At 43.7% G+C, this 18,318-nt stretch overlaps 1 protein-coding gene across 1 annotated transcript in view; it reads left to right on the top strand.

Moving 5' to 3' along the window:
* Positions 1-3,019: 3,019 nt before the first annotated feature.
* The window catches only part of SLC35E1 (solute carrier family 35 member E1), a 32,035-nt gene continuing 16,736 nt past the window's right edge, over positions 3,020-18,318 (top strand). The window contains exon 1 of the mRNA XM_040321041.1: positions 3,020-3,537. Within this exon, the coding sequence (XP_040176975.1) occupies positions 3,183-3,537 (355 nt within the window). The 5' untranslated portion in view covers positions 3,020-3,182. The remainder of the gene's footprint in view (positions 3,538-18,318) is intronic.

Genomic DNA, 18,318 nt, shown 5'->3' with positions numbered 1-18,318 from the left:
GGGCTGTCCAATCCGCCCTTCTTTCCACTCAACTCAATCTCCTTATGGGACCTGACCCTAAAATTGTCCTTCCTCATTGCCATTGCTTCGGCTAGGAGAGTGTCGGAGTTACAAGCTCTCATGTCAAAGGAGCCATACTTAGTTTTCCTGCCCGACAGGGTGGTACTGAGACCTTCGGATCGCTTCCTCCCCAAGGTTACTTCGGCCTTCCATTATGGCCAGGATATCGTCTTGCCATGCCTCTCTAACGAAGATGGTGATCCACATGCCTTGGACATTAAGTCTGTGATTTCCAACTACCTATCGGCCACTACCCACCTGCGGTCAACAGACTCCCTACTGATCATACCTCACGGAGCCCGACGAGGCCAGGCAGCCACCTCTCGGACCATCGCCTCTTGGCTAGTTAAGGCCATCGAGAAAGCATATTCCACTCAACGGCTGGAGATTCCAGAGGGCATCAAAGCGCATTCAACCAGGGCAGTGGCTACCTCTTGGGCAGCATATTGTGGAGTATCTTCGGAGACCATCTGCAGAGCAGCAACCTGGTCTTCCAGGCATACCTTTATCACCCACTACAGGGTTGACGCCGCTCTGTTGGCGACTTCTGAATTTGGCAGATCTATCTTCAGGGCCAATTCTTCGGCTCTATAAGAAATAAAATACTTTTGCATTGAACCCGCCCGACTAGCGAGTTATTTCCCAGTGTGTGCTGCCATGAATGCGTCAGGAAAACGGAAAATTGTATACTCACCTTTCCGTAATTTTCCTTTCCTGACGCATCTTCATGGCAGCACACAGCTGCCCACCCTGTTGTTCAATGATGATGATATTTACGGAGAATGATGCCGGGTGTCTCCCCTTCAGATTTATAGCTAACCAATCCTGTCAGGTTGTGGGGGCGGAGTCACAACCCCAGTGTGTGCTGCCATGAAGATGCGTCAGGAAAGGAAAATTACGGAAAGGTGAGTATACAATTTTCCGTTTTTTCCAATACAATTTAGCATTTCAGATATTGTACATAAACTTTTTCCAAAACTCTGAGATATTCCTGTGAAATATTTAACCAATTCATTCCATCAAGAAACTATAAATTATTATATTATTCATTAATTTTAATTCTGCATCTAAATTATGTAATATTAAAAATATTCTTCCTTTGCCTCCATAAATTTTACTTCTTATAACTTCAACCATATCATATAACTATTTTAACAAAGAAGAAATACATATATTTGATGTATCAAATTATATTACTCTATAATATAAACTATTAATTTAATAAAAATTATTTCTTGCATTCTTTTGAAATTTAAATAACCAAATCATTTCTACAGTATATGTTTTTTTATACATTATCCTTGACACTGAACAATTCTAAACATAATACGTAATCTACTTGTCTGTGGATACATAAAAACATAACTTTCCCATTATTTGATTGTCATATTTGTATATATTCTATCTATCTTTCTATTTATTTTTCTATCTTTTTATCTATTTATCCATCTATTTAATTTATTTATCTATCCATTTAATTTGTTTATCTATCCATGACCAACAAGCAACTCTTTCTTCTATTGTTTCTCAATATTCCATCATTTTTAATTAAACAATAACACAAACCTGTATGTACTCTAACTATATTAATACTTCAGCCACATATCAATGCCCACCAGTGGTCCCAATCAGTGTAACCTACCAGTGCTGATCAGTGCCCATCATTGCCACCCATCAGTGCCCCTCACTGCCACCTATCAGTGCCCATCACTGCCAGCTATCAGTGCCACTTTTCAGTGCCCACCAGTTCCACCTATCAATGCCCTTCAGTGCCACCTATCAGTGCCCACCCCTTGCCGCCTTATTGGTGCCCATCAGTGCAGGCTATCGGTGCCCATCAGTGCAGCCTCCTCAGTGTACATTAATGAAGGAGAAAAATTACCTGTGTGCAAAACTTTATAACAAAATATAAAAACATATAATTTTTTTTTTTTAATTCTGTCTTTTTTTATCAAAAAATAAAAACCGCAGAGGTGATCAAATACCACCAAAAGAAAGCTCTATTTGTGTGAAAAAAAAAAATCATTCAGGTACGGTGTTGGATGACCAAGCAATTGTCATTCAAAGTGCGTCAGCGCTGAAAAATGGTCTGGGCAGGAGGGGGGTTTAAGTGCCCAGTAATCAAGTGGTTAAAGGTAAGGTTTTTTTTTTTTCCCCCTCACCGTCCCTTCTTGCTGATCACTAAGGGCTCTTTCACACGGAGCGGATCCGTATTGATCCGCTCCGTTAGCCCGTTTGGCTCAGCGGGGATTCCTCCGTAATCCCCGCTGAGCTGTCGGTGGACAGGGCGGTCCCTGCACACTGTGCAGAGACCGCCCTGTCTCTCCTCCGCTCTCCCCTATGGGGAATCGGATGAATACGGACCGTGTGTCCGTATTCATCCGATCGGTTACGCCGGACGGAAGAAAAATAGGGTTTTCTTCCGTCCGCAAAAGCGGATCTTTGCGGACGCGGATGGTTGCGGACGTTAGCAGGTGCATCATCCGCTAACGTCTGCAATCCCATAGGGAACCATTACAAGTCCGTAAAACGGACTTGTAATAAAGGGACCGTTTGTCCGTACGTGTGAAAGGGCCCTTAGGCCCCTTTTACACAGTCAGTTTTTTCAGGTGGACCTGATGGGAAGGTCCATGCATGCCTACGGACAGGTGGATGTAAACAGACTATTTAACCACACCCCCTTTAAACCACGCCCAGTATTTAGCATTTTCGCTGTGTGTAATTCTCCTAAACACCAGACACGCCTATAAAAAAAATGCCCCGCCCCTAATTAACATACTGCTCCGCCAAAAAAAGTTGCCAACTATGAGGTTGCTGTGGTTGTGGATTATCTAATAAATTCAAATAACTCTTCACGAGATTGCAGTAACCTAAGGACACAGACAGGGCTGAGCCCGCTCCTCACTTGTAGGGAAGCAGTAACTAAGATACCAACTACGCCGCCTGCTACACAGGAAGTGACGACATCATTTTCATGGCGCTTCCCACGGGATGTGACGGAATTGTGAAAGGACTCTATCCCCTCCCCTTCTTTTCTCTTGACGTCTCCACTTCCACGTCTCTAGTGTGTGTGTGTTCCGGTGTGGAGTGCAGCTTCCCCGTAGTGGAGGAGGGTCCGGGTCATGGCGGCTGTGTCCGGCACGGGGGGTTCCGGCCCCCCAGCTGGGGCCGGTGTGAAGGACGGGGCCCGGGTCGCCATGCTTTGTATGCTGTGGTACTCGGTGAGCTCAGGTGGGAACGTGGTGAACAAAATCATCCTGAACAACTTCCCGTACCCGGTGACGGTGTCTCTATTCCATATCCTGGCTATCTGCTGCTTCCTCCCTCCTATGCTCCGAGCCTGGGGGGTTCCTCACACCCAGCTACCCGCCAGGTATTACCGCTGGTACATCATCCCGCTGGCCTTCGGGAAGTACTTCGCCTCGGTGTCCGCTCACTTCAGCATCTGGAAGGTGCCCGTCTCCTATGCACACACCGGTAAGTGGCAGCTGGCCTGTCATCTAGGGGGGGTGGGACATCCACTACATGGGCTCACCACAATAACGAAGATAAGCCCTTTGTGGTCTGAGCTCTGCTCATCAATGATGCTGATAACACACTCAGGAAATCCTCATCATCACCATTGCTTCTCTTGCTATCTCCTTCCATACAAGTTTTTCAATATTCAGCCCTTCCTTACCATTTTTTTTTTATTTTCAACACCCAGAGAATGTTAAAGTGGTTGTAACCGTAAAACAAAAACAGCAAAAAAAAAAAAAATATTCCTTTAACCACCCAAGGACTGGAAGAGTTTCCCCCTTGATGACCAGGGTGAGCGGCGGACCTCGAGTCCACCAAATCCACTGGTTGGCTCCCCCGCTTGCCAATGCCCCCCCCCCACAAATCTGCATTTGCGTGCAATGATGGCGATTTGCGCAGGGGAACCAAATTGCTGCGGTGGGCGGTCTGTAACTAGTTTAAAGCATGTTACGTGGCACAAGCACTATGCGGTTTCATTTGTCGCATTCTATGTTGTAATATACCTGGTTGATCCTGCCTGTTCCTGTGTGCCGACCATGGTAATCATGGCTGATGATCCATGGGAAATGTCAGTTTACATGCCCCCGTCATCCCGCAGTCTCTTCTCTCTTGGTCACATCCTAGTGTGTGAGCTGATAAAAATAATAAATCCTCTCATCCTGCTGCTATTCTGTGTGGCAGTAAAGTTGGTGATCCCAGTTCCTGCCAACCCCTCTGTAATAAGATATACTACAGTGTGTGTTTTTTGAAAATTTGGTTGCAAAATGTTTTTTTTTTTTTTTCACATTCGACACCCTGCCCCTCCCACTATAAGTCTTAGATCGGGGGAAGAAGAGTGTCTGGCAGTCACGTGACTGCACATCGATGTAAAAGGTATTTACCTGCTGATTTTTCAAAAAACACACTGTTGGTGTCTCATTATTTCAGAGGGGCTGGCAGGATTTGGATCACTTGCTTTACAACCTCTTGAACTGCCTCCTGCCCGCCGTATAGACAAATGACAGCGGGCGGGATGCACTTCCTTCCTGGGCCAATGTCATGGCTTTGCCCGGTCTTACGGCGATCACAGGCGTGTTGTGTCCCTGCCCCAATCTCGGTAAAGAGCCGATGACAGAACTCTTTACCCATGGGATCAACACGGAAGTGCCGTTAATCGGCTCTTCTTGCCTCGTACTTAGAGGGAGAGGAGAGCCAATTGGCGGCCTCTCCTCACAGGGAAGACCTGTGCTGATCATCATTTGATTATCAGTGCCGGTTATCCATGCCACCTGTCATTGCCCATCAGTGCTGCATATTACGGAGCCTTATCAGTGTCCTTCAGTGAAGCCTCATCAGTGAAGAATAAAAATGACTTATTTACAAATAATTGTTATAGCAAAAAATAAAAAACCCAGCTTTATTAACCACGTTAGCCCCGGATGAATGACAGGCCATTTTTTGCGTTTAGGCACTGTCGCTTTAACTGACAATTGTGCAGTCGTTCGAAGCTGTACCCAAACAAAAGTGACGTCCTATTTTTCCCACAAATGGAGCTTTCTTTTGGTGGTATTTGATCATATCTACGGTCTTTCTTTATTTTTTGCGCTATAAACAAAAAGAGCGACCATTTTGAAAAAAATATTTTGTACTTTTTGCTGTAATGCATAGCCACAAGGGGTTAACTGTGTTCCCTATGTGTGTTCTAACTGTGGGGGATGGCGTTGACGATAGGAGATGAGATTGTGGTTCCCAGCTAGTAGGACCCCTCCCTAATCATCTGCACCCCCGCTGTGCAGCATGCTCTTGCAATCCTGCTTAAAGGGACTGATGTACAGCTACGGTTAAATACCACCAAAAGAAAGCTCTATTTTTGGGGAAAAAAGTTATAAACGAATTTGGTTACAGCGTTGCATTACCGTGCAATGAAAATTGCCCTGGACAGGAAAGAGGTGAATGTACCCAGTAGGCAAGTGGTTCTAAAGTCAAATTATTTCTATCTTAAAGTGGAGTTCCACCCATTTTTTTATGTTTGTCTGTGCTGCATGCTCTAATCTCATAGTGTTCAGAATGGACAATTTTTATTTAATTTGTTGCTTGTAAATACCTTTATTTTGTAGTCCTTCATTACTTCCTCCTCCTTATTTGCCTAGGCTATTTGCAAGGGTTTCTGGGATAGGCATCACAGCGCGTCACGTCGTCCCGAAGAAAGCTCGGGGCGGCTCGGCTCTATTTGGCGCCGGTGCCGAATAGAGCCGAGCCGACCCGAGCTTCCTTCGGGAAGTCGTGACGCGCTGTGTGCGCAGTCGTTAAGCATGTCAATCAATTGGCATGTCAATAGGAACGCCCACTCCCGCGGGATTCCCTACCCGGAAGGCGCGGTGAATTCTAAGGCTAAACGCTATCTACGGCAAACAAAAAAAAAAAAAGGTCAGTGTCATTTTATATGCAGAACGGGGCTGGATGTAGTGTTAGAATTTTTTTATAGGGTGAACCTCCGCTTTAATGCATTTCCTAAAAAAAATGCTCCATTAGTTGTATCACCTATTGGAAGGCTATTGGCAATGTATGATTTGCACAATCACATTCCTTATCCATGCCACAGATTGAATGAGTGATGGACATCCACTTTCTTTTTTTTTTCCCCACTTGCCTTTATCCCTTTTTATAGTCCTGTGGCATCATCACAAAGCTACACCATCTCTATGGCTAGCCAGAGCTGGTGGAGGAATGTGTGGCAGAAGTAACACAAGACTTCCAATGCCTGTCATGACAGGTGTTAATTGGCATTGTGGATGAGTGTTTTTACTGTTGACAATTCTGAGACTTGCCCTCCTCTACCTGCATAGTGGGGACCAGGGTGACTACAATGCAATGGTTTCACTGCAGGGAAATCTGCATGGTCATACTAAAGGAAGTCCAGAAACTGGCGCAGGTTCAGTGGATATTTTTACAGATGGGCAATTCTCACTTTTAATTATGCACTTTGCATCATTGCTTCACTGCAATTTTTATTTACATTTTTTTATACGTGACAGTTCAATTTTAATTTCTTTTTTTTTACGTAAAATAGTTCAGGTAGAATGTTTGTGAAGGTTGTCTTTTATCCAGGCCATGGGGATCTTCCTGATGCTCATTAGAAATAAGGAGTGGCTTGGATAAGCTACTAAACATCTTCAATATTAAAGAACAAGGCTAGGTGACTGACTCACTACAACTAGTGGAGCTAGATAGTGGCTGGAAGATTACAGGTCTGAGAAAATGTTGCTAAAAATTTGCTGTCCACGCTGCTCTTGTACAAGCTGAAGCCCATGTTAACAAGGCTGGATTGTTTAAAATGAGTACTGTATCTCGTAACCTCTTCACGCCGACAGTACGCATATATGTGGCCTCACTGCACTGGCCCTTTTTCCCGTTGGGCTGGATATGTCTTTGTGCTGGGAGCATGCCGCATAGCACGCTCCCGGCACAGAGTCCAGAATCCCACCGGGAGCCCCGGGTCCTGTACCAATGATCAGGATATGGAACTCCTGGTCCCGGGTCACCTGATCGTTGTGATAACCTCCGATTGACTATAACAGTGATCAGGCACTATGAAGCCTGCCCCTGTGTTTCTCTCTGTGATTGGAGGAAAGATACTTTTGTATCATTCCTTGCAGAGATAAATAAACAACTGTGTGTAAACAAAGAAGAAATGCCTAAATCAAGGTTTTATCTGGGCTAGTGTTTGGGTCAAGTTAGGGTCAAAGGTCATGGTCGGTACAGTTTTGGCAGGATTTGCAAAATGCACACTATTGTTTTGGGTCCTACTTCGGTAACAGATAACATAATATATATGGTCCACTATGCAGGTAGAGGAGGGCTAGTCTCAGAATTGTCAACAGTGAAAACACTCCTCCACAATGCCAATTAACACCTGTCATGACAGGCATTGGAAGTCTTGTGTACTTCTGCCACACATTCCTCCACCAGCTCTTGCTAGCCATAGAAAAGATGTAGCTTTGTGATGATGCCACAGGACTATAAAAAGGGATAAAGGCAAGTGAAAAAAAAATAAATAAAAAGAAAGTGGATGTCCATCACTCATTCAATCTGTGGCATGGATAAGGAATGATTGTGCAAATCATATATTGCTAATAGCATAGCATACTAGCTCATTATTTAATACTCACCTGGGATCGAAACCCCCCCGCGCCGTTTCCGTACACCGCATAGGCCGGAGTTACTTCCGGGTATCGCGGCTCCTGCACTCTGATTGGCCATAGCCTCGGAGATCTCACTCCTGCGCATGCGTGCGAGAGCTGCTGGTAACGGCACACTCACTGAAAGCAACAAAACGTACGTGCCATTGCTTCAGTGCACTTGTACCGATTACGTCAGCACATGCAAATACAGGGGATATCTCCTAAACCGTTTAGGAGATATCCAAGGTAGCTACTGGTAAGCCTTAGTATATAGGCTTATCTGTAGAAAAAGGTGTGTTGTAAGGGTTTACAACCACTTTAGGAATTAATATTTGTTTTGCTCTTAGGTGGGAAGGGGTTAAGCGGCGGTGAGCAGAAGGAGGAAAACTAGCCTTGAATCAGCACATGGTTTGTTTTCCTTGCTAGATCTGGTGAAGCTGTAGTGCACCTGGCATACCATTGTTATCTTCCCACATAAGAACTAAATGGGAAAATTGTATTTCTTGCTGCAGATGATGTATATTAAATGGTGTTCAGTAGCATTAGGGGTCATGTGAAACTTTAATGTGAACTTGTCTTTTGGCCATACAGGACAAATAGGCACACTTAACCACCACCCACCCCAGCAGCACATTCCTCAGCCTCTTTTTACTCTTCTGCTAATAGTTTTGAGAGCAAAAGACTTGTGACTTGGTGCTTACAGTTGTCTGAGGATATTCTCTCAACCTGGTTGGCAGCCTTGGTGTCTGAGCAGCCCTATAATGTGGGGAAGAATGGGGAATTGGTTTCATGTCCCCCCCCCACATAAATGCACACAGTTGAAAATACAGCTGTTGAAAAGGACAGTGTGAAGTAGGGGCAAAGACAGGGCAAGTATATACAGGTTGGGGGTTAAGTGTTCCAGTTGCTTAGCACTGGCTGGATAAAGCTTAGAATCATGTTAAATCGTTGGCCCACCAAAAAAAAGTATCTGAGCTGGATAACTAGCTGGCGTCTAAAATCGCTTGCATCATTGGATACTCGGTGGCAAGAACTTTTTACCATAGCCCTTGTCTGCATTTCCCATAATATAAATTTGAACAGAAGAGCATCCCCAAACTGTGAAGGAATGGTGACCTGGCAATTTGAGCTTAGAGATGTCTCCACTTAAAGTAGAATTCCAGTATAAACCTATTTAAAGAACCCCCTCCTCCCTCCTAACACTTATACTAATTAACCTGTGTTAGAAAGATGTATATACTTCCCCATTTTCTGCCCACTCCAGTTTGGTCACATGATCCCGCTCCGCTTTGTCTGTTAGCGGCAGGAGGAGCACAAAGAAAGGATGAGCTGAGGGGCTTATGGGTGGCATCACTGCTCCTGGATTTACTAGCCGTTAAGCATTATTTTTTTAACAGGAAACATTGTAACTATCTTCTTAGATCAAAGGGATAAACTTGTGTGTGTAAAGAAAACCCAGTTTGACAAGTTTTTAACAACGTGAAACATTGTAACCAACACTTCCTTCTTGGATCAAATTTCTGTGTGTAAATGCAGGAAGTTTAACCACTTGCAGTCTAAATCTTTTTCTGACACTTGTTTCTTAACCACTTCAGCTCCGGACCATATTGCTGGTCAAAGACCAGGCCACTTTTTGCGATTTGGCACTGCGTCGATTTAACTGACAATTGCGCGGTCGTGCGACGTGGCTCCCAAACAAAATTGGCGTCCTTTTTTTTTTTATTTATTTTTTTTTTTTTCACAAATGGAGCTTTCTTTTGGTGGTATTTGATCACCTCTGGTTTTTAGTTTTTGCCCTATAAACAAAAATAGAGCGACAATTTTGAAAAAAAAAAATATTTTTTTTATTTTTAGCTTCAATAGATATATATATATATATATATATATATATATATATATATATATATATATATATATATATATATATATATATATATATATATATATATATATATATATATATATATATATATATATATATATATATATATATATATATATATATATATATATATATATATATATATATATATATATATATATATATATATTATAAAAAAAAAAAAAAAAAAAAATTTCCTCAGTTTAGGCCGATACGTATTCTTCTACATATTTTTCGTAAGCAAAAATCGCAATAAGCGCGTTTGGTTTGCTCAAAAAGTTATGGCGTTTACAAAATAAGGGGATAGTTTTATGGCATTTTTATTAGTTTTTTTACTAGTAATGGCGGCGATGAGCCATTTTTATCGGTACTGCCACATTATGGCGGACACTTTTGACACTTTTGTGACCATTGGCATTTTTATAGCGATCAGTGCTATAAAAATGCATTGATTACTATAAAAATGCCACTGGCAGGGAAGGGGTTAACACTAGGGGGCGAGGAAGGGGTTAAGTATGTTCCCTGGGTGTGTTCTAACTGAAGGGGGGGGGGGTGGGACTGACTTGGGGAAATGACTGATCGCTGTTCATTCATTGTATGAACAGACGGTCAGGCATTTCTCCCCCTGACAGGACCAGGAGCTGTGTATTTACACACACATCTCCCGGTTCTCACTCTGTAATGAGCGATCGCGGGTGCCCAGCGGTGATCACATATTAAAAACGAAATGGTAAAGTTAGCCCAATTATTTTTTTGAATGTCAAAGATGTTACGCCGTGAGAATCGTCAGAGAATTGTGATCCATCTTCTAAGCAATAAAATTGTGATTCTCATTTTAGCCAGAATCGTGCAGCTCTACACTCCGCTATCTTTTTTTTTTTTTTTCTCTTATCTGGTTTGCTGGGTTAGTCAGAATGACAGGATGCAACATCTTTCTAAATTAACCCAAAGCTTTCTGGGATGCATAAGGAGAGTATCTCAGGAGGCTTTGGGCAACTGGTGATTTAAGGCAAAAGCACAAACTGCGCACCCCTCCCAAAAAATCTGATTTCTTGAAAGGAGGGGGACAGAGTGATATTAAAGAAAAGGGGAGTCAAATTGTGCTTTAAGCAAAGGCTGACAGGGGCTACAGTGGCAATGTGCTTGGTGGTTTTGCAAGACCAGTGGGAATCCCCTGAAGAAATGTTCCTACTCAAATGCATTCCACCGTGCTTGACAAAATGGGCAAGTTCATGTGTACACCTAAGGAGCACTGCTTTTTAGGGTCAGCAATACCTAAAAGCAGCATGTGGGAGGGCTGCTGAGAGGATGTACATTTAGGCAGGTCACTTGTGGTGCTTAATAGTCTAGGTAGACTAGTAATAGGAATACTTCAGTGATTTAACTTGTCGGCATGTATCTAGAAAAAAGCATCAGTTTGCATACCCTGACATTTAAATACCGCAAGCCAAGAAAAAGCTACGTTGAGGTTTGCGATTGATGTAAAATGTTCCACCCTTCTCTGTGTATGAATTCCATCTTCCACACTGAACTGTAGTTAGTCCAATAACGGTGCTCTATTCTTGACCGACAGCTCATATTAGGGGGCACAGCCTTTTATCAGCCCCGGTTCACATCTCTAACAAAATGTGTCAGATGCCCCCTATCTCCGATATTGTACATCATAGCGATGAACAAGCATAGCTTCATGTCTCTAACCCAGGGCTCGACAAATCCCGGGCGCCAGGTCGCCATGGCGACTAGAAATGGGGTCCTGTCGACTTGGCTTGGAGGGGGGGCGCCATCTGGTGGTGAGCCGTTGGTATTACAAGTTAAGCATTACAAGTTAAACAGCAATTCTAATGTTGTTTTTCACTATTTTCACTGCCATATTCTTCCCTCTAATTAGAACCCCCAAACATTATATATATTTTTTATCCTAACACCCTAGAGAATAAAATGGCGATCGTTGCAATACTTTCTGTCACGCCGTATTTGCGCAGCGGTCTTACAAGCACACTTTTTTTGTGAAAAAATTACACTTTTTTTAATTAAAAAATAAGACAACAGTAAAGTTATCCCCATTTTTTTTAATATTATGATAGATAATGTTATGCCGAGTAAATTCATACCCACGCTTCAAAATTGCGTCCGCTCTTGGAATGCCGACAAACGTTTACCCTTTAAAATCTTCATAGGCGACGTTTAAAAAAAATCTACAGGTTGCATGTTTTGAGTTACAGAGGAGGTCTAGGGCTAGAATTATTGCTCTCACTCTACCAATCGCGGCGATACCTCACATGTGTGGTTTAAAAACCGTTTACATATGCGGGTGCTGCTCACGTATGTGTTTGCTTCTGCACGCAAGCTCGTCGGGACAGGGCGCGTTTTCTGGCTCCTAACTTTTTTACCTGGCTCCTAGATTCCAAACAAATTTGTCAACCCCTGCTCTAACCCTCAAATTGCCTTCCCCACCATTCCCCTGGAAAACTTTAGTACATTAAAAATGAATGTCACGAAATCCCAGTGCCTTGACATTTCACTTGCCTCCAGTACCCAAGACTTCCCTCCTGGCAAGTTCCTGTGTTTTTTTTTTTTTTTGTTGCAAGTTCCTGTTTTAATGGGCCCATGGTTCTATTAAATATCTTGGTGTTTAATTTCTATCACAACTTCATAAATTATACAAGCTGAATTACTTTCCCACGTTATCTGCTATGTAACACCCCCTAAAGCAGGGAACAAAGTTATTAGGACATACGGTATCTCCTCTTGCCTGGATCCCATGACCTAGATTCTAGAAAACCCAGGGTTTCCAACTGGGATGAGTGGCAAAGGTGTTCTTCAATGGCAGATATCGAATCCATTTCCTATCTGACAGACTATTCCAACGGGGTGAAACCTTTGCGAGACATGGCACCCCATCCAACTTGCACTACTTTCAACTTCAACACTTTTTTACGATAAACCTAAAACAGGGCTACATGGGGACCTAACCCTATTCGAAAACCTATGCTTTTCTGACCGAGTGCTCTTATACCATATCTAAACTTGCTTCTTACAATCATCCCTTCTACATTTGAGACTGGGAGCAGGAACTGGGAAACTCTCCTTGGAATAAAGCTTTCCTCATTTTAAAATGATTGCCTCACAGGCGCAGGAAAGTAACTTCATCATTTTTACCAGATGTTATAGAGAAGACAGCGGCTCCTCTCTATTCATAAACTGAAACATCATAAACTGTTTACGATGCTTAGTTATGAATGGACCATCAGTAATTACTGTCTGTGCATTCGGAAATGGAAGGAGGCGGCAAATCACATATTTACCGGCTCCATCATCCACTCTCTATCCTCTGTTCTCCATCCTGAAAGATTGGGAGGAGGGGGGGGTCCCAGCGGTGGCACCAGAGGAGCACACAAAAGGGGACAAGGGTGGAACGACAAAGGGGAGCCGGAGGATGCAGTGAACACTCGGGAACAATCGGTGCGGCGGGTGAAGTTAAACGCCAATCTCCCTGTGTGCTTTTCCTCCTCTCCCCTCTGTGGCTGTCGGCTGCTTTATTGAAAGCCACACAGGGAGGTTGGTAATTATAACTTCACCCTTCGTTTCAATCATCCCTGAGTGTCCAGGTTTCGGACTAGGCATCGAGAGCATTTGCACGAGTACAAGCACTCCTGCAAATACTCTGTATCGGGACCAATACTAGTATCGGCACAACTCTATATAAAATGTAATTTAAGCCAACATTTGTACGGTGCACTGAAATTTTTTTTTTTTTTTCTGTGGCAGAACCTGTGTGCTTTAGAGGCATGACTCACTTTACCAGGCCAAATTGCCCTGTACTGTGAAAGAATACAGTTTAATTTTACTTTCTGGACATGTTTGTTCAACTGATGTGTGCTAAAGACAAATTTTACATTTTGATGGTCTACTAGTGTATGAAATGGACAATCCCCGGGTCTAAGTCTTATTCAAGTTGTGAAGCATAGATGTAGACATAAATGATGAGGAAACTTTTTAGACCCCTTTCACACTGGAGGCGTTTTTTTAGAAATAGCACCTGTAAAGCGCCTGAAAAAAGCCTCATCTGCAATCCCAGTGTAAGAGCCTGAGTTCTTTTACACTTGGGCGCTGCGCTGGCAAGACATCAAAAGTCCTGCAAGCAGTTTCTTTGCAGCGCTTTAGGAACAGTGGATACACTGCTCCTAAAATGCCTCTGCCCATTGAAATCCACCGATGCCTGGGCGCTGCCAGTGTTAAAGGGCTCTTATGTTGTTCTAAATGAGGTAATTGGTGAACAATAAAATCAAGTCGAATAATTATGTAAGCATAAAATCAAACAAAGTATTGTAATGATTAAAGGATAAGGCCAGCCTGAGCTTTTTTGGCTGGGCTTCTCCTAAGGGTCACAGGAGTGCAATTCGTTTTGCACTCCTGTGACCTGTTTTCTGCAGAGTCCGCTCTCCACTGATGTCGCTGCCATCAGTCGGGGCAGCGTGTCATCGCGACTTCAAAGTCTGGATCTTCCAGCTGCCCTAATTGATGGAAGTCTCAGCGAGCGGCTGAGACAGCCTCTCCCTGCCCCTCCGCGGCTCATCGCTCCAGTGAGCGTGGAGAAGCAGTAAGGAAAGATGGCGGGGGGACAGATGGAACATCGGTCTGATGCTCCATCCACTGAGGAAAGTATGAATCAAAAATAAAAATCCCATACTACTTTTAATAATCAGAGTGCAAAATTATTCTTAATGTTTCAACGATGCAAAGAAAATATGTAGCAGCAAAAATTCAGGGTGATGCAGAATTTGTCACAGCATCAGGAAAAAGCATCAGGAAAAATAAAGCTGTTCTTTGAAAGATCCTTTTGTGTTGTCAAATGCTGGTTAAAGCGGAGCTCCGCCGTAATTTTTTTTTATTAAAAGCCAGCAGCTACAAAGACTGCAGCTGCTGACTTACCTATCCTAGAGTCCAACGACGTCGGCAGCAGAAGACGAGCAATCGTTCATCTCTCGGCTGCCCCCACCGCCATCCTCGGTGAGGGAATTCCCTACTGTGCATGTGCGAGTCGCACTGCGCCGTCCTCGCTGGTCCACGCTGTGTTCTGGGAGCCGTGTGTTTCCCAGAACACAACGGGGGGACAGGAAGTGATGCACTGCCTGAAAGGTCCCTGCAGAGTCTATTCCTGGAAGTGGTGCAAATACCTGTCTTAGACAGGTTTCTGCACTCCCCCCTGAAAGGTGCCAAATGTGACACCGGAGGGGGGGAGAGGGTTCCGATGAGCGGAAATTTCACTTTAGGGTGGCGCTCCGCTTTAAACCTTAGGCCCTATGCATGCAGGACTTCTTTTTTTTTTTTTTTTTTGCTCGACTAGACGCCTATGCTCCAGGGGAAAGAAAAGTGTCAAACATGTTTAGGCCCATCAAGAATTTGGGAATTCTTTCATTCCATTGGGCAGAATATTTATTCTGGGCATTTGAATGAATGTCCAAGCGCTTGATGTGCTAAAGTGTGTTTAGACACTTGTCAAATGTTTAATGTTGGAACACTCCTATTCCTGAGCGTGCTGGCCCTGGGTTTTTTCTTGCCTCTGAATGCCTGTAAAAGCTTGTGTGTGCTTGGACACATTGGGGGACATTTTAGAGGCAGGAAAAACTGCAAAATGGCTTGTGTGCACGAGGTCTAACTGGTAGTCCTAAGTTTGACAACATTATGAATAGGTCAACAATTTGGTCATTTACAGACCATATATGAGATTTTTTATAATGAGCGTGAAATGATTTGCGGTGGTCACTTAGCAACTAGAATTTTTCTGCAAAATGTGATCAACACTGTTGTTGCATTAATATGTATGTCACTGCTGCTGTCAGATATCCAGAGTGAGCTGTGGCAGCCTACATTATGAAACGATGACCTTCTGAAATACAGACCGATGACTGTGATGACTTTATTAATCCCAGTTTCCATTCAGTTACATTTCTGACACATGGGAGGAATGACTACTCCCTCTGCAAACAAATGCCTGTGCTGTGTCATGGCATTTGTTCCATGTTCAGCAGATATAGGAAAAAGTGTAAAAATATAAATCATGCATTTTGCCTCCGGTCGCAGATTCTGTACTATAAGGCTAGAACAATCCAGTGAGCCAGGTAGCTTGTGTGGCTTGAGCACCAGGCCTTTTTGTTTACATGTAAAAATCAGTATTTTTGGCTAGAAGATTGCTTAAAACCTACACACGTTGTTTATTTTTGCAAGCCCTAGAAAATAAAATGGTGGGTGTTTTTAATTTTTATGTCGCATGGTATGTACACAATCTTTTGGGAAAAAATACGTTAAATTTCAATGCACAAAAACACAATCTAATACCCAATTGGTAAAATCTAAATGTTTTTATGCCGAGTACATAGATACCAAACATATTGCGCTTTAAAATTGGGCATGCCCGTACAACAGTGACAAACTACATAAATGTTATCATCCACAGGCATCCAAAGTTTAAAAGCCTTTACAGGTTATCACTTTAGATTTACACAGGAGGTCTAGTGCTAGAATTGCTGCCCTCAATCTGACGTTTTCAGTAATGCCTCACATGTGGTCCGATCGCGTTTTACACTCATGCATTAACCTTTGTATGGCGGCCCGTTAAATTTTAATTTTATATATATATATATATATATATATATATATATATATATATATATATATATATATATATATATATATATATATATATATATATATATATATATATTATATATATATAATATATATATATAATATATTATATATATATTATATTTTTTTTACACTGTCCCTTTACACTTTTTGGCCACTAGGATTGCTAAGAAAGCCAACCGATGGCTTAAACCAGGGGTCTCCAAACTTTTTACTTCGAGGGCCACATTCTATATTTTACACATATTCGCGGGCCGGAAACATAATTTATAAATAAATCCACAGAAGAAGAATAGAATAGAATTTGACTTACTGCTGACAGCAGGATTGGATGGTGCTCCTATATTCTTTGCTGGCACCTAAACGCTGGAGCATCATGCAGCGGGGCTAAACTTCCAGCGTGCATGAGGCTTTACATCCGTGTCACCATCATCTGTGTCCCCATCAGTCTTCCCATTCATCTGTGTCCCCATTTATCTGTGTCCCCATCATCTGTGTCCCCATCAGTCTCCCCATCCATCAGTCTCCCCATCCATCAGTCTCCCCATCCATCAGTCTCCCCATCCATCTGTGTCCCCATCCATCTGTGTCCCCATCCACCTGTGTCCCCATCAGTCTCCCCATTCATCTGTGTCCCCATTCATCTGTGTCCCCATCAGTGTCCCCATCCATCTGTGTCCCCATTCATCTGTGTCCCCATCAGTGTCCCCATCCACCTGTGTCCCCATCATCTGTGTCCCCATCATCTGTGTCCCCATCAGTCTCCCCATCCATCTGTGTCACCATCATCTGTGTCCCCATCCACCTGTGTCCCCATCATCTGTGTCACCATCATCTGTGTCCCCATCAGTCTCCCCATCCATCTGTGTCACCATCATCTGTGTCCCCATCAGTCTCCCCATTCATCTGTGTCCCCATCAGTGTCCCCATTCATCTGTGTCCCCATCAGTGTCCCCATCCACCTGTGTCCCCATCATCTGTGTCCCCATCAGTCTCCCCATCCATCTGTGTCACCATCATCTGTGTCCCTATCAGTCTCCCCATTCATCTGTGTCCCTATCAGTCTCCCCATTCATCTGTGTCCCTATCAGTCTCCCCATCCATCTGTGTCACCATCATCTGTGTCCCCATCAGTCTTCCTATTCATCTGTGTCCCCATTCATCTGTGTCCCCATCAGTCTTCCCATTCATCTGTGTCCCCATTCATCTGTGTCCCCATCAGTCTTCCCATTCATTTGTGTCCCCATTCATCTGTGTCCCCATCAGTCTCCCCATCCATCTGTCTCCCCATCCATCTGTGTCCCCATCAGTCTCCCCATTCATCTGTGTCCCCATCAGTCTCCCCATCCATCTGTGTCCCCATCCATCTGTGTCCCCATTCATCTGTGTCCCCATCAGTTTCCCCATCCACCTGCGTCCCCATTCATCTGTGTCCCCATTCATCTGTGTCCCCATTCATCTGTGTCCCCATTCATCTGTGACCCCATCATCTGTGTCCCCATTTATCTGTGTCCCCATCCATCTGTGTCCCCATCCATCTGTGTCCCCATCCATCTGTGTCCCCATCCATCTGTGTCCCCATCCATCTGTGTCCCCATTCATCTGTGTCCCCATCCATCTGTGTCCCCATCCATCTGTGTCCCCATTCATCTGTGTCCCCATTCATCTGTGTCCCCATCAGTTTCCCCATCCATCTGTGTCCCCATTCATCTGTGTCCCCATTCATCTGTGTCCCCATTCATCTGTGTCCCCATTCATCTGTGTCCCCATTCATCTGTGACCCCATCATCTGTGTCCCCATTTATCTGTGTCCCCATTTATCTGTGTCCCCATCCATCTGTGTCCCCATTCATCTGTGTCCCCATTCATCTGTGTCCCCATTCATCTGTGTCCCCATTCATCTGTGTCCCCATTCATCTGTGTCCCCATTCATCTGTGTCCCCATTCATCTGTGTCCCCATTCATCTGTGTCCCCATCCATCTGTGTCCCCATCAGTCTTCCCATTCATCTGTGTCCCCATTCATCTGTGTCCCCATCAGTCTCCGCAT

Source organism: Rana temporaria, chromosome 1 (assembly GCF_905171775.1).
Source record: "Rana temporaria chromosome 1, aRanTem1.1, whole genome shotgun sequence".
Lineage (NCBI taxonomy): Eukaryota > Metazoa > Chordata > Amphibia > Anura > Ranidae > Rana > Rana temporaria.
The sequence above is the reverse complement of the archived record's forward strand: the minus strand, read 5'-3'. Positions and strand labels throughout refer to the sequence as shown.